At 50.2% G+C, this 23,679-nt stretch overlaps 3 protein-coding genes across 7 annotated transcripts in view; 2 read left to right on the top strand and 1 right to left on the bottom strand.

Annotated features, from left to right (window-relative positions):
• ADCY3 (adenylate cyclase 3) overlaps positions 1-3,488 on the top strand; it is a 110,355-nt gene extending 106,867 nt beyond the window's left edge. For both annotated transcript variants that reach the window (XM_075923299.1, XM_075923298.1), the window contains 3 exons: positions 44-170; positions 1,867-1,991; positions 2,650-3,488. In XM_075923299.1, the coding sequence (XP_075779414.1) occupies positions 44-170; positions 1,867-1,991; positions 2,650-2,832 (435 nt within the window). In that variant the 3' untranslated portion in view covers positions 2,833-3,488. The remainder of the gene's footprint in view (positions 1-43; positions 171-1,866; positions 1,992-2,649) is intronic.
• A 2,068-nt stretch (positions 3,489-5,556) lies between these two features.
• CENPO (centromere protein O) lies at positions 5,557-16,250 on the bottom strand. Of its 4 annotated transcripts, none has more exons than XM_025181493.2 (7): positions 16,113-16,250; positions 14,288-14,444; positions 12,933-13,102; positions 11,510-11,639; positions 10,245-10,504; positions 7,242-7,413; positions 5,557-6,265 (listed from the first exon to the last, which is right to left on the bottom strand). In XM_025181493.2, the coding sequence occupies exons 2-7, from the start codon at positions 14,316-14,318 to the stop codon at positions 6,138-6,140; spliced, it is 891 nt and encodes a 296-aa protein (XP_025037278.2). In that variant the 5' UTR covers positions 14,319-14,444; positions 16,113-16,250; the 3' UTR covers positions 5,557-6,137. The 4 variants fall into 4 exon arrangements, with proteins under 4 accessions (XP_025037278.2, XP_006116787.2, XP_006116789.2 ...); XM_006116725.4 differs by having other exon boundaries at positions 16,025-16,161; XM_006116727.4 differs by having other exon boundaries at positions 5,557-6,262; positions 16,025-16,161.
• A 52-nt stretch (positions 16,251-16,302) lies between these two features.
• On the top strand, positions 16,303-21,628 carry PTRHD1 (peptidyl-tRNA hydrolase domain containing 1). Its single transcript, XM_075923301.1, has 2 exons — positions 16,303-16,659; positions 21,156-21,628. The coding sequence occupies exons 1-2, from the start codon at positions 16,447-16,449 to the stop codon at positions 21,324-21,326; spliced, it is 384 nt and encodes a 127-aa protein (XP_075779416.1). The 5' UTR covers positions 16,303-16,446; the 3' UTR covers positions 21,327-21,628.
• Positions 21,629-23,679: the final 2,051 nt, after the last annotated feature.

Genomic DNA, 23,679 nt, shown 5'->3' with positions numbered 1-23,679 from the left:
GCCTCCCTCAGGCTCTGCGCTTTGCTTTGCTTTGGCCTTGCAGAAAGAGGAGCTTTCGGAGAAGGAGCGTTGGCAGCACTTAGCTGATTTGGCTGACTTTGCCTTAGCCATGAAAGTGACCCTGATGAACATTAACTACCAGTCCTTCAACAACTTCATGCTCCGAATAGGTAAGTGCTGCTCTGTGGGAATGACTGGAGTCTGCTACTGGGGGGAGGGAGATTAAATGGGGATAGCCACATGCCTAGGTGCAGACTCTGTGGGTGCTTCAGGGCTGGAGCGCCCCTGGGGTAAAATAACAGGTTCTTAGGGCCCACTGGCAGCCAGCTCCCCCTTCTTCCCCCTCCCCACAAGTGCCTCTCATCTGCCAGCAGCCCTGCTGACCAACTCCTCCCTCTCCCTCCCAGTGCTTCCCACCCACAGTGAAAACAGCTGTTTTGTGGTACAAGCTGCTGGGGGGAGAAGGGGTGGGAGGAGGCAGGGTGGAGGCCATGCCCAGGTGGGAAAAGGGGGGGTGTCAAGCACCCCTCAGCTAGCGGGGAAGTTGGCACCTGTCTCCACTCCACAGCATTGAGAGACAAGCCAGCCCCACTGGCTCCAGTGGCCTCCGGCTCCGATCCTTCCAGGCAGAGCTCTGGCCTGGCACCAAAAGACATGTTTTGGTTGCTTTCATACGTGCATTCCCGTAGAGCAGGGCTTGGTCCCAGTCCCCTTCCACCGCAGGCGAGCAGAGCCCTGGCCGAGTGGCCATAAAGAGGACTCATTCTTGTGGCTGCTGACCACAGACAGCCCAGGTGGTTCCCCCAGACTGGTGCATGTCAGCGCACAGCTTCTCCGTCCTCCTGAAGTCCTGAGCCAGGCTGGGTAGCCACCAAATGCATTGCTGAGCTCTAGAGCAGGGATCTGGGAGTCAGAGACATTCGCTTTTGAATCCCAGCCCTGAGCGGGACTTGCTGCAAGTTGCTTCCCCTTTCGGGGCCTCTGTTTCCCCGTGGAGAGCCGAGGCATAGCGGGGAACTGTGCGTGCGGAGCTGAGCAGCGCTAAGGGGGAGTGTGCATAGCAGCACGAGGTGGAAGAGCCTGGGTAATGAGCCAGGCCCCTGCCCCACCGGAGCACGTCGCCAATAGCAAACTGACACAAACCCCAGTCTTGGCCACGAGCAGAGCTGGCCTTTTAGAAGCCAGTGCCAAGAACGGACCCTGTTCCACGAGCAGCCTGGTTCTCAGCACGACCCAAGCCCCTTCTTGGCCACTGAAACATCTACAGAGCAGATCCCAGCCCCACAGCACTCCCGCGGTCATGTTCGTTTTAAAGATACCACTTCCATAGAAGGGGAGAGCGGAGATGAGCCAAGCCCGGTGATAACCAGAAATCTCACCATTCGCATGGCAGGAGCACTGGGAGAGCTGCCGGCCCTGGCTCTCTGGGGCTAGTGCTGGGCACTTCTACCAGAAGGGTAGGGAGCAGACATGGGCTGGAGTAAGGGTCTTCCCAGTGGGCCTCCCGCTGGAGGCCGGAACGCTGCTCGCCCCTTCAGCCAAACGCTGCTTTGAAGAAAACAGCGGGAGCCTCAGTTAGACATATCAGCTGAAAGTGTGCACACCGCTGTGCCGGGTGCTGGCCCCACAGGGGTGTACTAGAGCATGGGTGCCCCACAAACACGTGGGAGAGAGATGGCACCACAAGTGTCATGATGCCATGTGTCTCGTGGAGGACATTGGGGTGCTGCATACGGTGTGTGATGCTGGATGCGTGGGGGTTCTGGTTGGTTGTGTATGTGGATTCCTCTGCCCCCAGGGCAAGTGCTCCCACCCACTGCGGGATGCAGGTAGGAGTGTCAGGCTGTCCTTGTGCCCCATCTGCAGGCATGAACAAAGGAGGGGTGCTGGCAGGCGTGATCGGCGCCCGCAAACCACACTACGACATTTGGGGGAACACCGTGAACGTAGCCAGCAGAATGGAGTCAACGGGTGTGATGGGAAACATACAGGTGGGTGAGCACGTTCCCCTCCAATGCTGGGCCTACCCATGTCAGCTCAGCTGCAAGCTGTGAGCCAGTGAAAAGAGGGGGTTGGAATGGAAAATTTCAGCTACCCTTAATCCTGGGAAGAGAGTTCCTGGGAGGCAGCCGTTGCGCTTTGACAGGCGAGGTGGTATAAAGTATTGCAGCAAAAGCGAGTGTATGTAGCACTGGAGATAGATGACCTCATTCTCCAAACCTGGCCCTGATTGATGGGAGGCTGTTCCAGGCACAGGGGCCGGTGCATAAAGGAGGAAGCAAGCTGGGACTAAGGGAAGTGAAGGAGAAGACGAGGCAGTGAAAGGCATGGAGGAGCATAGAGAGAGACACAAAAGCCACTGCAGATACCAAGTGTAATGGCTGGCAGATGGGCAGTAGGGTAGGAGCTCTGGAGAGTGTTCCTGGCACTTCTGTGCCATAAAGCCACTGACCCTCCCAGGTGACTTTCTGCTACAAAATGCCAGCTGGCCATGGAAGTGAATGAAAGGGGCAGTGTAAACGCTTCATGGCCCAGGGTACAGCCCCCAGGCTGAGGGTGAGGTGGTAGAATGGCATTGCCCAGTAAACACAGCCACGCCATCACCTCTGCCTTGACACCCCATCGCCCTGTATCTGCTCATCTGTGCAGGTGGTGGAGGAGACCCATCTCATCCTGAAGGAGTACGGCTTCCGCTTTGTGCGCCGGGGGGCCGTCTACGTCAAAGGCAAAGGGGAACTGATGACCTTCTTCCTGAAGGGCCGGGAGAAGCAGGGCTCTTTCATCAATGGCTCCTCAGTGACTCTACCGCACCAGGTGGTCGACAGCTCATGATGGAGCTGGGCTCGTGCTCCCACTAGTGACTGAAGTCCAGTGCCTCCCATTGGCGAGAGGCAAGCAGCTTCGAATGCCCAGTACTCTAGAAACGAGACTGATAGTAACATCTTTCAACCCACTGTCTAGATTTAAGAGAAAACAACCCCTGGCCTGATCCTTTTTTCCTGGAGGTTTATCTTAGAGGGGTCTGCTTGACTTCAGCTCCACATCTGCAGCTTAGCAGAAGGGAGACGGGAGGGACTGGTCTGATTCTCCTACAGCTTACACGTGGAACCTCGTGCTGACACGGGGCTGGATGGTGGGAAGGCGGAAGCCTCACAGCATTTCAGGAGCTCTCACAATTGCGGTAGACTCCTGTGTACTGTGGTAGTTCAGTCAAGAGAGGCAGGTGGCATGGATTTTAGTTAGGGCCACAGATCTGGCCTCCACTTCAGGCTTGTTGCTGAGAGAGAAAAACTCAAGGTAGGTGGTAAGAGGAAAAAAATCTCTGGGGCACTTGGGTTTTCTGGTAGTTCACACGATGCTCATTCTTGCCCTAAGCCACCGTAGCTAGGAGATCAGAGCGAGGGTGCAATATTTCCTTTGACTTGGAGGTGAAGAAATAAAAACCAATGTTGTGTATTTCAAATATATAAATATATATATAAAAGATACAGATTGACATTTATATTTTTAATTGTGTCTGTTAGACTATTTGCGGATTTCTCTATCCGCTACTGCCTTGCACTCCGCTCTCTGCTGTTTTCACCTTTGCTATCGCTTTAAGGAAGAGATGGACAGATATTGGCAAAGAACAAGACTGTTTTATTAAAGCCTTCATCCACTATTCTGTTGAAAAACAAAAGCAATGTAATTATTTCTCTAGTTTCTTGAATAGAACCAGTTGAAGTTAAAAGATGATCTTGTGTCCAGTTTGTCCTGAACACTTCCCTGCTGTCTTTGCTGCCGGATGTTCAAGTACCTCATGGCCTCACCCCATGTGGAGTTCTGCTCAAAACACAGCAAGGGAAGGACAACATGCCTCAGCATGGATTTTCATGCCTGTGAATAGTTTCTGGGAGCTATCAGGGGCAGGTGGTACAAGTATTTAGCGCAGGCGGAATGCCTTTTCAGCTGGAACTCGGGAAGCACCTCCGCAGGAATTGCAGCTTTCCAGATGGGGGAACCAAAGGCACAGAGGCCCAATTTGTAAAGGCATTCAAGCCCAGTGGGCTTTTCAGGAGCCTAAGGGTTTGTCCACACATCCAACGGTGCAGCAGGCGCACAGCTGTGCTTTGTCCTGTCTGTGCAGGTAATCCATCTCCCTGCAATGCCATTGCTGGGTTGGTGGCTACGTGGGGACTCTGCACCAGGGGTGGCTTTGTTCACATGCATGACTGTCGTTAAATGGACCGAATTTTCAAATGTAGGCCAGGCATAATTGACTTGCTCCAAGCTTTCTTAGCTGGAAGTAAAATTCAGAGCACTTGACTCAGCTCGTCTTCGTCCACAAGACCAGAGACAATGTGGGGTTCAGTCGTCAACATCCCCCATGGCCGAATTCAGCAGTGGTGGAAGTGAAGCAGTAATTGGTCATGCTCCGAAGAGAGGCAGAAAAGGAGCGTTGCTTGCACAGCATGCCCATTCTGGGAAGGAGGGGAAACAAGTGCAATTTACACCCTCTAGGAGGGGTGGCCATTTTCACCAGGTCTGAATTTGGGCCCAGGAACATCAAGGCCAGTGCAGCCATAATTAAAGCGTGGTCTTTGTGCACCACTACTTACACCCACTTTGCGCACCACTACTTACACCCACTTTGCACAGCTGTATGCACGACGAGTCCAGAGTAGGGATGTTAAGAACTAGTTGACTATCCGATAAGCAAATGCTTATCGACTAGTCAGCCAACTAGCTGATTCCCTCCCTCTTGCTGCCTCTATCAGAGAAAGGCAGCAAAGGGGGTGGAGAGGAGGGAAGAGGGGTTAGTTCAAAGCAGCAAATGAAATTAATAGGTAACAGGTTTTAAACAAACAAAAAGAAGTTTTTCTTCACACAATGCAGTCAACCCATGGAATTCTGTGCCAGAGGATAAGACCAGGACTTTAACAGTGTTCAAAAAAGAACTAGATCAATTCCTGGAAGTTAGGGCCATCAATACTTACTAACCAGGAGGGGTAGGAATGGTGTCCCTAGCCTCTGTTTGTCAGAGTCTGGAAATGGATGACAGGAGAGACATCGCTTGATGATCCCCTGTTCTGTTCACTCCCTCAGGAGCACCTGGCATTTGCTACTGTCAGAAGACAGGATACTGGACTAGATGGACTTTTGGTCTGACCCAATATGGCCATTCTTATGACAAACGATTGCAATTGAGAATCAAGTATTTCTGCAACAATCTGCTCAATTCTTTGCAAATCTTCATTAGAACCCCCTACAAATTAGCTTTCAACAACATTCTACTCAGAAATGATGCAGCTGTAATAAAAAAAATCTAGGCCAATGTATCAGAACTTCAGGTTGTAATTTAAGGGAAGAGCAGGCTAAATTTGGCCTCCTGCAGGGCTTATAATAAAATCTAACATTTGTTTTATTCCAGAGGAATTTTTAAAATCAAACAGTTCTCTGCAGTATGTGCAACTCAAACACTGTTGCACTGGGCTGATACATGAGAAGTGTGAAGAAAATCTGCCTAGTCAAATATCACTCATCCTACTTGAGAGAAATAACCACACGCTACCATAGTAACACATAAATTAGATTTTTAAGATTATCGCTGCTTTAGTCATGAGGCACATTTAGTAACAGGTTTAAGAGTATAAGTGCTATAACATAAGCCTGACCCATACAGCAGAACCATTGCGGAGCCCTGCAGAAATTACAGGGCTAGAGGAAAGACTGCAGGCACCGAGGCCACTTCCTGGTAGCTTTCACGAGGGCTGATTCGTCACATTTTTGTCAAGTTGACTTGACAGTTCTGAAAGTCTCTCGTTTCCCATTCCAATGGTGAAAGAGATTTCCCACATCTGTTTTCTTTCCAGTCTGGCGAAGTATTATGGAGCCACAGTAGCAACTATGTTATTAGTCTTTCAACAATCCTTTAGCAATACACAAGAGGGGAGGAGCTCTACAAGGCTATCTGGAGAACAAACATCTAATCCACGCAAGGATCCAGTGTTCTCAATACTATTACCTGTTTTAGCTGTTCCTCCGGCATTTTCCTGCAACGTGGCTGCAGTCCAGTTTGAAAAGCAGCCTCCCAAGGAGCTTTCCAGTGATCAGAAGGCACAGTAAGTACATGGGATCTGGGGACAGGTGCTGTCCACTTATGCCGTTTGTTCCAGTCTTTCTGCTGCTCTTTTGAAGGAATCAAAGGCTTTGTGCAGAGCTGTATGGCAGAACAAGTTTGAATGAGCTGCTGTCTTCTCCAACAGTGATGCAGAAACATCCCCTGCTCCAAAGAGAAACCAGCAAATTAGGGTAGCTGAAAGGAATTCAATATTACCCCTAGCAAAGCTCCTTTCTTTGATTTCTCTCCATCTCCCCATCTGGTGTCATCTGTCACTCTGTTTTGTTCTCCTTCCTTCTCTCTCCTGTCTTCTTTACACTGCCCTGTTCCTGTCTCCGTTCACATGCAGCTGCTCTGAGAGGGTGGCTCTCTCAGCACTGGAGGGGAGCAAATGGCTTCAGGCCCCACTTTTTCCTGGCACTGAGACAGGCATAGCTAGGGTTGCCAGTGCCACTTTTCTAATTGCTGGTAGCCAGGTCCCCGAGGCATGCTCCTGTCACATGCTCCTTTCCGCATCACTCGCTGGCAGGGACGTGGAAAGTTAACCTGTTAACTGCTAATTGGTGGGGGCTGAAGCACCTGTCTGCAGGCAGGCCCAGGCACCCTGCAGGCAGCCCGGCCTTGGCGGGCAAGGGCTGGGGAGGAAATTGCTTCAGACTAGTGGGGCAGAAGCCACCCCTATCACATGCACCCCCATTTTTTTGCTATTTGAATTTCTTCTATGTAATACACTAACATGCATCTTTCTGAGATTATTCGTGAATGCGCTCCTGCACACACACTCTTCCCAGTCCTGGTTCCCCATACATCTCAGACCTAGCAATGCCCCTAAAGATCTGGAACCATCTTACAGTCCTGCTAAGATGGGAGCTCTAGCAAGTCTGTAAAATGTTTACAGTATCAGGCCATAACCTTTTCAGAGCAGAGCCCCAGACACCAAAGAATCATGTGACCTTGCGCCCTGTGGCAAAGCGGAATTAAGAAAAGTTGCTTATTCCTTTCTTGTCCTGAAATTCAAATGGTGAATAATAATAATAATCATATGACCCCAAACAGACCACGAAAGCCTCAGTGCAGATTGTTTTGCGGTGCTCTTGCTCCCATACAAATGTTCTCTGAATGGACACAGATGTCCTTTTACCTTTACATGTAATTATGGCCTCCGTTGGAAGACAGCGAGTGACATCTCCATAAACCAGCTTTGCTCTGAATGGAAAGGTCTTGCTTTCTGTTTCCACGTCATAGTTAAAGAGCAGGACATTCTGCAAGAGGTTTCTCTGCAAGGTTCCTTCAAGGAAAGCTGAAAAATGTTCCTATAGGGAAGATGACAAACAGAAGCAGTAAGCTATGAAAGGGACCCATTCAGGGAGTGGGGGCTGGGATTTCTCCCTCTGTTAAATCTTAAAAACAAAGTCTAAGGTCTGATCGATTTAAGTCTGGAACCATATTGTATATACCTCAAACAACAGCTTCACAGTAAAACATCAGAGCTGGCACACATTTTTATTTCAGGTCAGAAAACCTGAAGTTCAGACTGCCCAAAACATCTCAAATCTATCCCACACTATATCCTGACACACGGAGCATCATCTCTATAATGCATAGAATCATAGAATAATAGGACTGGAAGGGACCTCGAGAGGTCATCGAGTCCAGCCCCCCGCCCTCAAGGCAGGATCAAGCTCCGTCTACACCATCCCTGACAGATGTCTATCTAACCTGTTCTTAAATATCTCCAGAGAGGGAGATTCCACCACCTCCCTTGGCAATTTATTCCAATGTTTGACCACCCTGACAGTTAGGAATTTTTTCCTAATGTCCAATCTAAACCTCCCCTGCTGCACTTTAAGCCCATTACTCCTTGTCCTGTCCTCAGAAACCAAGAGGAACAAATTTTCTCCTTCCTCCTTGTGACACCCTTTTAGATATTTGAAAACCGCTATCATGTCCCCCCTTAATCTTCTTTTTTCCAAACTAAACAAGCCCAGTTCATGAAGCCTGGCTTCATAGGTCATGTTCTCTAAACCTTTAATCATTCTTGTCGCTCTTCTCTGTACCCTTTCCAATTTCTCCACATCTTTCTTGAAATGTGGCGCCCAGAACTGGACACAGTACTCCAGCTGAGGCCTAACTAGTGCAGAGTAGAGCGGCAGAATGACTTCACGAGTTTTGCTTACAACACACCTGTTGATACAACCTAGAATCATATTTGCTTTTTTTGCAACAGCATCACACTGTTGGCTCATATTCAACTTGTGGTCCACTATGACCCCTAGATCCCTTTCCGCCATGCTCCTTCCTAGACAGTCGCTTCCCATCTTGTATGTATGGAACTGATTGTTCCTTCCTAAGTGGAGCACTTTGCATTTCTCTTTATTAAACCTCATCCTGTTTACCTCTGACCATTTCTCTAACTTGCTAAGGTCATTTTGAATTATGTCCCTATCCTCCAAAGAAGTTGCAACCCCACCCAGTTTGGTATGAGGATTGTGGCATTTGTATTCTGTAGAGCATGGACATGGCAGACTAGGTTTTCAGAATAACTGAATGGTTATTAGTGGAGGGCACTTGTGGACAAAAAGGTAAGATGTTGCAATACTGAATATAAAAGGCAGGTGGGAGGAGGAAAGGAATCTCTCTCTTCTGTGTACCAAAGATAAAAGAACCAAGTTAGTTTGGAGAAGAGGCTATGGAGAGATTAGCATTAACCCTCCCCCAGACACACACACACCATGTAATGGGTGGGCGGTAAAATGGCAGAACACAAGACAGTACACTGGGGACTCATGGCTTATACTGGAAATCTAGAAGAGGTACATGGACATAAATAAACTGTGTGTTGGATATGAGGTGGAGCAGAGTTAAAGTTGTTTATGGAATCTTAATTCCAAGTTTCCTAACTCGCATATGTTTAGAAAAAATAAAGTCATATTCCAAAGAGCTTTTTTGAGGTGTGCATTTTGGCTTTGTGATTTTCCTTACTCTAAAACCAAAATATATATATTTTATGTGAAGCATGGTAACACATTTAAGACATTCCATCAATCAAGTGAGTTTGTATTTCATGCTATAACTAGCAATGAAACACCTAAAACTGGAATCTTGAATGCTCCTTTGTAGGAGCTACACTAAACAGCTCCTCGTGCAGACTAGGAATGTAAAATTTCGATTGTTTAGCTAATCAAATAGTCGATGCAATTTGCATCAACTATTCAATTAGTTGATAAGGGCGCTTCAGCCTTTGAAGTATAGCAATAGCTCCAAGGCTGTTGCTACACTTTACAGGCGAAAGCACTGTGGGGAACATGGGGCCAGTGGGGGATTCACTGGCCCTGTGCTCCCTATGGCGTTTCAAAGCAGCAGCGCCGCATGGAGCCTGGGCTCCGTGGGAGAGTCCCCAGCTGACCCCATGCTCCACACAGTGCTGCCACTTTAAATGCTGCATGCAGCCCAGGGACCCATGGCTCCACATAGTGATTCAAAGGGGCAGCGCTGCAGCGAGCCCGGGGTCTGGCCCCAGGCTTCATGCAGCACTGCTGCTTTGAAGCACCCTCTCTTCTTTCCCGCCCCCCCCCCCTTGCTGCATCTTTCTGATAGAGGCAGCAAGGGTGGGGGTCACGAAGTGACTAGCCTGTCGACTAGTCATTCATATCCCTAGTGCAGACTGACAATTATCCACAAAATTTTCATCACATAAAAATACCATGCAGGCGCTGATGCCCAGAGGCTTTTAGGAAATGTACAGCCTGACACAGTTGCTAAGATTTAAACAAATGACACTACCACATGTGCATTTCCCCCCTCTGCCACAGCATGTGTACTTGGAGTGCAACACTCACTTATCATAGGTCTTCAAAGAGCTTAAATGTTAACTGATCAATCCTCTTAACACCCTGTAACTGTTGTATAGACATGGAACATTGTAGAGATGTGGAAACCAAAGCAGAAAGTTAAATGGGCCACTCAAGGGCATAGCTAGTACTGTTGGTCACAGATGGACCAGATTTACTTCCCACCTCAGATTTACTGTAACTTTACCCATATATTAAGGGGTATGGGTGAAGAACAATCCCACACCGTTTCACTCCCTATTGGTACACAAGGCTAAATAACAGATTAATGTGGTTTTGGAGACCATTGGTACCTGTAACTGATCTGCCTGGTATTTCCTTCCAGCATAAGCATTCAGGTGATCAGACAACATAGCCAGGAAGCGTTTGATGTCGGTCTGTAAGTACTTCTTAGCTATTTCCTCTAAGGGGATGAAAATGGGGACAGAGTGGTGACGAATCTGGACTGGTTGCTGTATGAGGAGGTCCAGGTAGTAGGAATCCAGGTAGGTGCGTTCATAAGCAGTGCTGATGCAGAAACAGACTCCTTGTTTGGTCAATTTCCCACTAATCCCTTGGATACAAAAAAGGGGACTTTATTCAATACCAATCTAAAACATTATTGTAAGGAAGCTTTTCTAGGGGGCATGGACTGCTAACTTTGTATTCCATATATAGAGGGAACACCTGACACATTTAGTCCATAGACAGGGTTCCTAAAATGATTAAAGATTTGGAAGAATTAAGAAGCACACCTCCTAGAATCATTTTTATAACACCCCATTCCTCAACCTTCTAGTGAGTTCAGGATTTTGTGCCCAGTATTCTGGGTTCCCAACTTCTTGCACTGAGCTTCGGTGCTGGATTCTGGTATGTTTCTGCTCACCTTCCACACAGCTGCATACATGGAGCTTGTGCTTCTCCAAACCAGTCTTATAATTACAAGTAGCCCAAGCTCAGTGTTGTGTTAAAGAATGCACAATTGAGTAGTGGAAGGCAGCATGCTCTACCTGGCATAGGCAAGGTCCAAGATTCATTAAACTTATAACCATCTAAAAAGGTTGAGAACTGCTCCCATAATTAACTCATCTGCATTGTTGCAAGACTGGTTTAATTATATTTCAATTAGAGAAACAGGAAACCATGGTGAAAGTGATGCACATTCAAGTACTGTAGTAATCTGAGAAGACTCAGACAGTTAGAAACATTGTCCTGCCTTTCAGGAAGGCTCAGCCAATGAGAGTTGATTCTGACGACACAGGGTGTAACTCAGTATCCTGGATACCTTTAATGCTAAATGGAGAATTGGAGGAGACAGACAACAGGAACCCAGGGGAGTTAATCTCTTTGAAGCGCAGTTGCTATTTTTCTAGCACCTCCAGACTCTTGATGACTTGTGCTTTTAAGTAATAAGCTAGCACTGCTAATAGAAAAGAATCAGCTAGATATAAAGCTCATCCTTCAAAATGATAAACCTATATAAAACCAGCAGCTAGGCTCAAGGATACCTACCTACCTATATATAAGGGACTGACTATGGACTGCAGGGCACCAGTTTGCACAGATCTCAGGATTTTACCTGTCAGATGAAAGGCTTGCAGCATGGACTTGACATTTTCCACTTCCCATTTTAGAAGAGCTTTCCCTCTGGCCTCCACTGCTTGAATGGGCTCCACATTACTGCCAGTGCCCCTTTCCTGCCTGATGAGCTACAAAAGATATGAAAGAAAAGCTAGTAAGAAATCACGAAAACTAAGCAATCTCTGTACAAAGGATGGCCAAGCTGCTGCTGGGGAGCAGAAGAAAGGTTGTTTGGAATACTGTTTTATGACAAGAAAAATTCTGTAACAGGGACAGATTTCTTTGCAAGTAGCAGGGCAGGGCAGCGCTGCACCTTCTCAGTTAATGGAGGTTCTCTCAAGCCAGCAACTTCAAGTTATTTTAAAAAAAATGAGTAAGAATAGCTACAGGTTGTATTACAAAAATCATACAAATACATAAAAACACAGTCTGGAAGGACAAACTCGTCAGGGACTTTCTGCCACTTCTGTCAGCAGTTCTCAACCTCTGGTCCATGGACTGGTGCTAGTCAATGAACCACTGGCTGTTGTCCACGGCAGCTCTGGGGGCCAGGTCTTGGGAACACCACCCAGCCAGTGTTCATTCTGAGGTTCGCCCACCTCTTCATCAGAGCCACACAGTGGCTGCTCAGTTGCTCCAGGGTGGGGCCATGTGGTGCCCCATGAGCAGCAGGGCAGCCACCATATGGCCCTGCCCTAGACTCAGCCCTACCCCAGTGCTGGAGCTACAGGCTGTATGGCGGGTGGCAGCTGCTCCAGTTGGAGTCAGAGCTGGACCCGTGTTGTGGGCAGCCCATTGCTTCTCCAGTAGCCCCAGCCAGAGCCAGAGCTGCGTGGCAGATGGCCCACGGCTCCTCCAGTGGTCTGAACCAAAGCCACATGGCAGGTGGCCCGCAGCTACTCCAGTAGCCAGGGCCAGAGCTGGAGCCAGGTAGCCCACAACTGCTCCGATGGCCCTTGCTGCAGCTAGAGCCACGTGGCAGGTGGCCCATGGCTGCTCAGGTGACTGGTGCCAGAGCTGTGTGGCAGGCAGCTCACAGCTGCGCCAAAGGCCAGGGCCAGAGCCGCATGGCAGACGACCTGTGGCTGCTCTGGCTGGAGCTGGAGTTGTGCGCAGGGTGGCCTGCGGCTGCTCTGGCAGCCTCAATTGGAATCACAGCCAGAAATACATCACAGGCAGCCCTTAGCCACTGGGGCCAGAGCTGCATGGCTGGTCCTGGGAGGCCTGGTGATCTGAAGCCAGCTGTTCACACAGGCTCTGGGGGCTGGAGCTTTTGGCAGACAGTAACATTTTATTTGCATAATGAATATGAAAATAAAATGCTACCAGTTCACGGAAAATTTGTGAATGGGTGAACGGGTCGACAGTGCAAAAAAGGTTGGGAACCATTGTTCTGCGTGATATAGGGTGTCTTAACTTACCCCAACTTGCTGTAGGTTAACTTTGGTCTGGAGTTCATCTCTCTGGAGTCTCAGTTCCTGGACTCTTGCTCGGAGCCTGGCCAACTTCTCCTGTTGCTGCTGAGTTTCTTCTTGCTTCAGTGCTAGTGTCCGTGCATGAGCTTCCAGCTTTTCCAGATGGGACAGGACCCCTCCAGGAAAGAGGCATACAGTTAAACCCAGTCTGCAATTATTTGCATCTAACCTGGGCAGGATTTTAAAATTAATTATTAGCTGACACACTGAAATCAACAAAAAAAAATATAAATCTGTAACAGCTAGAGGGAGTGCTGCCTTCTCACGGTGTGTGCGCAAGGATTGGGCGTCACCAACCCAGCGGCTATGCAGGGAGCTGTGTGGAACTGCTGTCACAGCCCAGTTCCTTCACCCGTGGGACAGCTGGGCTGCAGAGAGCTCCCCGCATGTCCTCGGGGTTAGTGACACTCAATTTTTTCAGGGTCAAGGTGCAGAGAAGGCTGTGGTCCAGAGCCCCCTACCTAGGACACAATGATAAGGCAATGTGCTGTATGAGGGAGGACACACTGCTGTTGAATGGTTCCAACCCCAGACAGGAGCCATTCAGCAGCAGGATGATCTCCCCCATGGCCCTGGCCAGGACTCTCTGCTCTGCTAGGATCAGTCTTCCTTGAGCTTTCGTGTCTTGGCCCTCCCTTGGCAGCCTCCCGGACAGCGCTGCCCTAACCCTACACCTCCCCTTTACTTGCCAGCAAACATTTAAAAAGCAAGTCGTGCTAATTGAGGGTACAATCTTAAAAATAAAAATCTGTAGTCAAAATAGGGAAACAAAAACTGAATTCTGCTATGCCTACTTTTATTGCAGTAGCACCAATCATACAGTATAGATACATGAAGAGAGACCCTAACCATCACAAATTTACAAAGGGTAGGGGAAAGAGAAACAACATAAGGTTATGAGGCTTTTTTGTCTTATTGTACATATGACTGGGTCCTAAATGCCCCTTGATATAACCATTGCTAGCTCACTAATTTCTTGAGGCAGCGAAGGCTAGAGGCTAGCACACTGAATTGGACCTGAAGAAACACAAGATTCCAGATTTACTGGGTAACTTTGGGCAAGTCACTTCACACCTCTCTTTTTTTCCTATCTGTAAAATAGAAATAATGATCTTTTCCTCCTTTGCAAAGTAGTTGGACATCCGCTACACAAAAGCCAGGCATTGATATTATGGCAGAAATGGATCTTAAGAAGTGATTTTGAATGAGGAGAATATCACATTCACCACACTGGAGGACACCTCACATTTAATACCCTTTGTTTCTGCAGGCCATTGTTACATAGTTCTCTGACAACTTACCATCTCTCAGGTAAGCTGTTGCCTCTTCCATTGTGAAGTTTAGTTTTTAAGCAATGCCGAGAGTGTATGGTGTGGAACAGAGGACTTGGACTAGCGTGGTACTTTCCCCATGGAATTACACTGCAAAGGCACTAGGAACGTCACAAGATTGTCTGTTCTGAAAACGAAAGATCATTCTTTTACACTCCAGGGTAATGTACTGAAGGGATTAGATGGTACAATGATTCCAGTAGGGATGTAATAGTGTATTCAGTTAAATGATTAATCAATAGGCAGATGCCCACCCCCTACCCCGTTGTGGCTCTGAGAGTAAAGATTTAGTGGGCAGGCTGGCTCAGTCCTGGCTCAAGCCAGGTACTGGCAGCTATGCCCCCCCACACCCGCTTTGACTGCATTCAAAGTACCTATGAGACGGTGGCCAGGCAGGCTGGCTCAGTCCAGGGTCCTGCTGGGTCCCTGCAGCTACTCCAAAGCCAGGACTGAGCCAACCTGCCTGCCCACTGGCTATATGGTACTTTTAATGCAGAGCTGCAGCCGGGGGTAGCTACTGGGACCAGGCGCAAGCCAAGACTGAGTTAGCCTACCTGCCCGCTGGCTCCTTAGGTACTTTCAGTGCAGAGCTGCTTATCAGGTAAATGTATAACTGACAAAATATATGCCTGCCACACAGTTACCTAATTACATGTCATTTAGCATCCCTAGTTTCCAGCCTGTGAAAATCCCTGCACTGGGGGCTTTTCTCTTGCTGCAGAGCATGGGCTATGGAGCGGATTGCAAGACATTAGGAGGAGCACAGGCACTATCTCTCCAGTCTGGTTTGGGACCATGCATATAGAATAAAACAATTCTGATCTATTTTCACAAAGTGACTCATCGACTCTTCCTGCACCTGAGACAGAGAAGTAGGATGGGTGGGGCCCATATGCTGAGAAGCCACTTTCACAAAGACGCGTTGGAGGAAAATGCTTTAGAGTAGGGATGCTCAGGACTAATCGACTATCTGATAAGCAAATACTTCTCAGATAGCGATGGACAGGGCGCGACAATCTAGGGAATCTACCTGCCCCTGGTGAGCAGATTACATCCCAGAAGAGCCAGGTTCAGGGGGAGGGATAGCTCAGTGGTTTGAGCATGGGCCTGCTCAACTCAGGGTGGCGAGTTCAATCCTTGCAGAGGCCATTTAGGGATTGGGGAGGAGGGATTGGTCCTGCTGTGAAGGCAGGGAGGGGACTGGACTCAGTGACCTTCAAGGTCCCTTCCAGCTCTAGGAGACAGGCAATCGCCATTGTTAAAGATCTGCGCGTGCGAATGCTGGACAGCGTGGCTGGTGGTAGAGATGCAGCCCTGAGGAAGTGGGTGCGGCCCGCGAAAGCTCGTCACCTCATAAGCCAGCTTGTTAGTCTAAGGGGCTGCCTAGACTCGTGGGAGAGCCAGTGGCCTGATCTGCCCCCCCCTGCAGGGGAGAAGGGGCCCTTCAAAGGGGCGGGGTAAACCCCCCTGGGCTACTTCATGAACCATCCCCGGGGAGAGCGCTTCTCGGGCCCGGCCGGGGGCAGGCGGGGAGCCCGAGGCGCGATGCCTCCCCTCACGCACGGAGAAGTCCCGGGGGGGGGGGGGGGACGCTCGGGGCCTGGCGCCCCGGTTCTGGCCCCGCTCCCGGGATGGGTGGCCGGGGCGGGCGAGCCGGCCCTGTCCCTGCGCTCTGGGGATGGGCACCGGCAGCGGCTCAGGACTCACCCCGCGGTCGCTATGGAAACTCGCGCTCAAACCTCCCGCTCCGACCCCTCCCCGGAAATACATCCCGAGGCCTTTTCCCATCACACACCGCGGCGCGAGGCCCAGGGTGTATTTCCGGTATGTCCCCGAGGGGTCTTGTTCCTCAGTTACCGTACGACAATATGGCGGCGCCTACGTTATTTTATTTTTCCTCCCCCAGAATGCCGTGCGGGGCTGAGTTCGGAGTGGGAAATGGCAGGGAGAACGCCCTTTTCCCGGCATGCTCTGCGTAACGGCCCTCTCGATTCCGTACACTAAGATGGCGGCGCCCACGCTATTTTCCCCACCATGCGTATAGGATGTGCCCGGCCTGCTAGGGTACACCCTTTTCCCGGCAGGCGTCGCGCCTTTCTCCCTCCCAGAGCAGGGTTCCGTACGCGAAGATGGCGGCGCCCGGGAGCGGCCCCGCGGGGCGGCTGGTGCAGTACGTGGTGCTGCGGGGGGACCTGCAGCGCGAGCCGCTCTCGTGGCCGTTGGGGGCCGTGGTGGCTCAGGCCTGCCACGCGGCCCTGGCGGCGGTGCATGCGCACTACGGGCACGCGGACACCGGCGCCTACCTGGCCGAGGCGGGCCGCATGAGGACCGTGGTGCTGCAGGTGAGCGGGGGGGGGGCGGGGCCGGACTGCCGGGGGGGGCCCGCTCAGGGCGAGGGGGGCGGGGCCGGACTGCCGGGGGGGGCCCGCTCAGGGCGAGGGGGGGCGGGGCCGGACTGCCGGGGGGGGCCCTGCTCAGGGCGAGGGGGCGGGGCCGGACTGCCGGGGGGGCCCTGCTCAGGGCGAGGGGGGCGGGGGCGGGGCGGGACCTGGGGGAAGGGGGGGCCCACTCAGGGCGAGGGGGGTGGGGCCGGGCAAGGGGGGGCCCACTCAGGGCGGTGCCTGGGGGAAAGGGGGGGCCCTGCTCAGGGCGAGGGGGGCGGGGCGGTGCCTGGGGGAAGGGGGGCCCTGCTCAGGGCGAGGGGGGCGGGGCGGTGCCTGGGGGAAGGGGGGCCCTGCTCAGGGCGAGGGGGGCGGGGCCGGACTGCCGGGGGGGGCCCTGCTCAGGGCGAGGGGGGTGGGGCGGTGCCTGGGGGAAGGGGGGGCCCTGCTCAGGGCGAGGGGGGGCGGGGCCGGACTGCCGGGGGGGGCCCAGCTCAGGGCGAGGGGGGTGGGGCGGGACTGCCGGGGGGGGGGCCCTGCTCAGGGCGAGGGGGGCGGGGCGGGACCTCGGGAAAGGGAGGGCCCTGCTCAGGGCGAGGGGGGCGGGGTGGTGCCTGGGGGAAGGGGGGGGCCCTGCTCAGGGCGAGGGGGGTGGGGCAGGACCTGGGGGAAGGGGGGCCCTGCTCAGGGCGAGGGGGGTGGGGCAGGACCTGGGGGCCCCGCTCAGGGCGGTGCCTGGGGGAAGGGAGCTGGGGCAGCAGGCGGCTGAGGCCAAGAAGGGGTGCGAGGCCTTGAGGGAACAGGGGTCCAATGGGGGCTGTTGAAAAGCGAGGAGTTGTGTAGCTCTGTAACCAGTTACACGACCCCCCCCCCCCCCCCAGCTGGTGTCCCGTTGCCGGCTGCCCCCTGCGCTGCTGCCCCGCTGTGGGGGATTGCGCAGGTGTCACTGCCTGCCTGGTGAAACGAAGAGCCTGGACTCGCCCGTTAACGGTGACATGCGGGCTCCCCGTACGCCGGCAGGCAGGAATGGATACTCACAGGGAGCCAGCTCCCCCTTGTGCACCAGCTCCCAGGTTGCTGACTGCCACCCTGCATGTAAATGTGTGACTGCTGATATTTTCAGCAGTTGCACAGTTACTTTAATCATACACATTTTAATATTCCTGTTTCTGTATCCGGCAGCAGCTGGCTCCCCAAGCACGGAGCGGGAGCCTGCTTGTAACCATGAACATTCACCAGTAAGCCCAGGCTTATGTGTTAACCATTTACACAGTTGTATATTCACATCCCTAGTTCCAAGAGTACTCTGAAGTGAGGAAGAGACAGGGGAGTTAAGGAGAAGTAAGTAGGGATGTTAAGAAGCGTGTAATTCATTAATTGTGTAGTTGACAAAAATGTTGTTGACTACTCGATCAGTAAGTGTTAGCTCTGCAAACACGCAGTCCTGGGATCTTACCCCCTCCCACCCTCGGCTCTGCATAAAAAGTAATTTAAGAGCTGGCAGGCAGCCCAACTCAGGGCTTGTGCTGGGGAACTACCCCTTTTGTGGCTCTGCAGGGAAAGTATTTTAGGAGCCAGTGGGTAGACAGCTCTGCTTAGTCCCGGCTCATGCTGGGTCCTGGGGTCCCGGCTCCTAAATTACTTTTCATGTAGAGCCACAGTGGGGGCAGGGAGGTGAGAGCTCCTGGGACCAGACTGAGCCAGGCTGCTGGCCAGCCCTCTAAAAAATTTACTAGAGAAACTTTTGCAGGTGTTGGGTAATATGTGTATTCAGTAGCATTAACGGATAAGCTTTCACTTATTGGTTAATTGTTTAACTGACTACACTATTGCATCCCTAGAAGTAAAGGGCCTGTGGTGGGCAGTGGGGCACCATAAGGCCTAGGCCTGTGGGGAAAGGGGGGTCCCATGAGGCCCTTACTGGGGTTTGAGTAGCTTGTGGACCACATATGAGAGACAAGCCACAGCAGGTACGTGCAGAGCTGGGTGCTCTCCATAGAATGACAGCAGAAGGCAAAGCCCCTGAGCTACCTGTCTTCCTCTAGTGCTAAGCAGTAGGTCAGTGCTGCAATTCCCTGTAGAAACCTTTATTGCTAAATGTGAGGGCAAAGGCCTGCTAGGAGGGGCTAGCACTGCTCCCTTTGTGTATGTTTCAAATACTAAAGTGATGCCTTGAGAAGGAAGAGATGTGAAGAAGATTGCGCTGTAAACCAGGAAAATGCCCCACGAGCGTCCTTGGGATGGACGCAGGTGCCTGCACTGGTCCATGGCTCCACAAAGCATCAGACTTACTTCCTGCACTGTCCCAGAGCAGGAAATTTGATAGTCCCTGCTTTAGAGAAGGCAGAGAGCAAGTAAGGCTGCAGAAAAGTAGGCCAAGCAGAGCCCAGAGCATCTGGTCACCCTGCAGGTTCTATCTCAATCCAAATGTTCAGTTGATCACTGGTTCCAGCACATGATGCTGTGGAATTCAACTGACTGGTGAAGTCTACAAGCCCCACCCATAAATTGTAATAAAGAAACTCCATTGACATAGAGAGGAGCACTTGTCAGGACAGTTAAAACTGATAGTCAAGTATGTGCCCAGTGGGACAATGCAGTGCCAGATTTTCTATACCATCTGCCGATAGGGTAATATTATTTACTTCTAAACTGGGAGATAGGGGTACAATAGATTGCGACATGTTAGAAAGCTGTGTTCTGCGTACAATGCTTTTCCTTGGTCTGAATAGCCAGAATATAAAAAAACAGCAGGTTTAACAATCTCCACCACAAGTCATTAGCTTATCGCTTAAGCTAATGAAATAATTTTGTTGCTTGGCAGTAATAGAGTGCTGTTATTTATGTGGTCTAGCTGAGAAGGTCACTACATGCACTTCTCGAACAATTTGCACGTGAATGGCCTCACAGCATAGATTTTAACATGGCAGTGTGGAACTGGTACTCTATCGCAAAACCAGGAGGTCTTACTGAATGCTGCCTTCCCAGCTCTTGCTCATCTGTATGAGCATGACATGAATACTTTTTGTCTTTCCCAAAGGCAGTGTGGTCAGTGGCTATAGCCTAGGACTGAGAGTCAGGAAATCTGGATCCGTTCCCACAGCTCCACAGACTTCCTGTGTTATCTTTCTCTACTTCATTCCTCATCTGTAAAATGGGGATAATGCAGATTGTATCTCCCTAAACCACAAAGCCCAGGAACAGAGTGGCGGGGCAGGAGTGCATTGGGGGCTGAGGAGATGGTGACTCAGCTGGGAGGAGTTCTGGCTCCAGTGGCCAGGGAGCTCTGGCCCTGTTTTGGCCCTAGTGGCAGCCATGAAACTCTGGCCCCAGCCCCAAGCTGAGGAGCCAGGCTCCACAGCTGGGGCCAGAGCTCCCTGGCTGCCACTGGAGCTGGAGCTCCCCTGCTGTTGGGGCCACAGCTCTGCAGCCGGGGAACTCCAGTTCCAGCGGCAGCCACGGGTCTCTGGTTTCGGCTACAGAGCCAGGTAGCTGCAGAGCTCCAGCCCAAGCTGCAGAGCTCTGGCAGTGGTGCTTCAGCCCTGGCAGGAGCTGAGTGGGCAGCAGGTAGAGTGTTTGGAGAGGAGGGGGAGCCTGGGGTAGGAATAAGACCCTCCGGAAAAGGGCACTTTTTCCGGAGGATCGGGGCCAGTGTAGACGCTCTTTTCCGGCTTTTTTAAAAGCCGGAAAAAAGCGGCGGACATTTTTATTTAAATGCCGCGGGGGATATTTAAATCCCCCGCGGATTTCCCTACGACGACTGGTGAAATTTACATGCCCCTTCCGGAAAAGGGGCCAGTGTAGACGTAGCCAAGGGGATTTGCTGGCATAGCTGGTGCTGCATGATTATTGTGTAGCATAGATTAAACCTTAGACTCTGAGCTTGTCAGCACACACTGTGAGATCTGTAAAGTGCCAAGCCCTCCCCGCCTGATATATTATTATATGACATGATAATGGTTTTCCTAGTAATTGTCTATAGCAGCCCCTTGAATCTCTAGAAAGCAGATTCTACCACTCACTCCCGGAGAATTGCAGACTTGAGTTACCCTCAAGAATTGGACTTATTTTGGACAACACATAAAATGGAGGCCTTGCCTCCATTAAGGATTTCTAGATGCCTTTGCAAGGGTTAACTTATGTAGGTCCCTTTGAAGTTTCAGTGGCAGTTACCCTTTTTCTATTCCTAAAAAGCTATAAATATTCTGCACCAGCAACAGTTGCCACATTTTATCTCCACACTGACTGCATTTCTGCTGCATGCGGATAACTCTTTATTTTGCATATACAGTTGAACGGCTTTTAAATTCTTTTGATAGTGAGTTACAATTGTCAACATGGGTGGGAAGGAGCAATATGAAGATCTGTTTAGTGAGATCAGGGATGCTTTTACTGCTGGCTCTCCATGGGAATCTCACTTTGAGTTCACAGTAAATTTTTCACCCCTTGTTCTCTAGGCTCTGGATGAGGGTGCCTTGACGACGTTAGCTGAGACTCTGCAGCAACACAACATCGATCATAAAGTGTGGATAGAGCAGCCAGAGAACATAACTACTTGCATCGCACTTAGACCCTACCCCAAGGAGGAAGTGCACCAACATTTGAAGAAGTTCAAATTGCTCAAGTGACCTTCACCGTGGCTTCCCATTACAGATCCTCACCTTCATCCAGTCATACAGACTTAACCAGACCATATAGCTTTCTTGGCTGCAAAACATAGACACAAAAGCCGCATGTGTCCGGAAAGCATCATTTTAAGATGCATCTGTTGAAGAACCTTTTTACTGCATGTTGCTGGCAATTTTAAGTTGTTAAAGCCAAAAACCTTCAATGAAGATGATGACACTCCTTTAACTTTCATGGAAAGGAGTTTTGGTGGAATGTATGAATGTAGCTTATTCCAGAATAAATATTCACTAACTGGTCTTTAGCCATTAAAATTGCACGGAGCAAATATGGAAACAATCAAATGGGGCACCTAGCCTGTGTCCCAGACAGAGTAGGGCTTTTCCATACAACAGATTCACTAGATTGTCACTCTCCTTTTTAGATGTCTCCAGGAATAGAACTACTTCTGCTTCCGGGGGAAAATATTCCTTAGATGAACAGATCTTGTTTCCTGGGCCAGAAGTTTTCTTGGACATTCAGCCTAAATTTTACCCTGTCTCAGATGTTGACTTGTTCTTCTACCCTATGGCCTATAGAGTAGGTAATTCTGAAATCTCATTTCATTTGTCGTGCTGCAACTGTTTTAGTTCTGTCTTCCCTTAAAAGAGCTCCTCCAGACTTCTCATCCTCCTTGTTGCTTCTCTCTGAGCGCTCTCCAGTTTGTGTGGGACTTCCAAGTCATGACTCTCATGTGCAATCTGCCCTCTAACAGTGGGGGTGATGCCTCTGGGGTGGAGCCCTAAATCTGTTGCCTATAACAAGTCTGCAGTTACACCCAGGTTTGCAATCTGCTCTCTCCCATTGTGTTGTAGGTGTCTCATCACTACTGCTGTTTGCTTTCTCCCTTCCATTGCGTCCTCTTAAAGCAAGAAGAATTACCCACAGCTGTTTGCCAGTTCTCTAGGGTTTGTTTGTAGGGAGCAGCTCTTGTTCAGTGCAACAGGGAACCCCACTACTTGGCAGTATTAAATAATGTGCTGCAAGGCATAATTTGGGCCCTCATCACCCAATTTATCAATGCCAGCTGTTCCCTTGCTTCCCCTAATATAGACACCAGTTAAGGGGAGTGAGGACATCACTACTGCCAATGATTTGAAACAAGCAAATTCTAAGCAAGGGTGGGGGGGGAGACAATTAAATTAAAAAAAAAAAAAGGAAAGTAGGGTTGACTATACAGAAAAACTTCCATGGAGCTATGGAAACCCCAGTAATTTAATCTCTATTTAGCGTATTCTGGAAGGAGTGTTCTTGCATCACTTGCCAGGGAACAGAATAGATGAGCTAACCGATCTTTTCTATTTCTGACTTCTGTATGAAGATCAGAACTGTCAAATAGTTCTGCCCTGCATGACACTGCCAGCTCTGCTGCTGCTCAGCCTTGATAGCTTTCCTTATTCTGATTCTGCTTACAACTGGCACTATTGTTTTGTCTCTCTTTTGAGTCACCGCCATGCTGCTCCTCTGCTTGGTGTCAAATCCCTGCTCTTCCGAACCCAACTACCTTGCTCTCAGGTTCCTCCCTCAAATTCACGTTTTACTTTTGTTTCAACTGAGACTGCTCCTCATCCAGCACAAACAGCCGAGCAACAGACAAGGGAAAGCTTAAAAATCTGTTCTTTTGACATAAGGAGCGAGTGTGAGTATATACAAATGGTGGCTGGAGGGAAAGAGCTGTTACTGAAGATACAGCTTGACCCTCTGGGACCGCTATTCAAAGCTCCCAGTGTTAAGTGCTAGTGCGTTTTGCATTAGGCCTCATTTGCTGGCACTTTGATGCCACATTGCTGCAGGGTCGAATGGGGGAATTTTAAAGAAACCCAGGTGTCTTGGCTAAAACTGGGCATTTAGCTTGTGAGAGCCCAAGGGGTTGTTAATACACTATGGATAGAAATGGTTAATGGTGCCCTTCAAAGAGGAGGTGAGCGGAGCTGTTTGTTGGATAGGATTTTAGATGATTCCCCACGTGTGGTTACAAAGCCAGCCACGCTGGGCTAATGTCCCAGAGCTAGAAAGGGACACGAATCGAAGAGCACTGGAAATGCAAAATGCAAGCTGCTAGCAGTGCTAGTGAGAGAGGGTCCCACTCCAGCAAACCCTTGCTATATCTGAGCCCATGCAGCTGCAGTTGCCCATGGACAAACCTTGCCTGTTACAGAAACCAAGTTAGTTCTTTATGCAGGTAAGTTTCATTGGCTTGTGTGTGGCTCATGTGAATTGAGTTCTTATTTCCGTGGATCTGGGTTGAAAATTAAAAAATGGCTTTCTTTAAAGTCTCCTGTTTGCTCTTGCTTCAGCTTACTGGGTTTGCAGACT

The sequence above is a fragment of the Pelodiscus sinensis genome, chromosome 3 (genome assembly GCF_049634645.1).
Source record: "Pelodiscus sinensis isolate JC-2024 chromosome 3, ASM4963464v1, whole genome shotgun sequence".
Lineage (NCBI taxonomy): Eukaryota > Metazoa > Chordata > Testudines > Trionychidae > Pelodiscus > Pelodiscus sinensis.
Note: the sequence above shows the minus strand (reverse complement) of the source record. Positions and strands in the feature narration are given on the sequence as shown.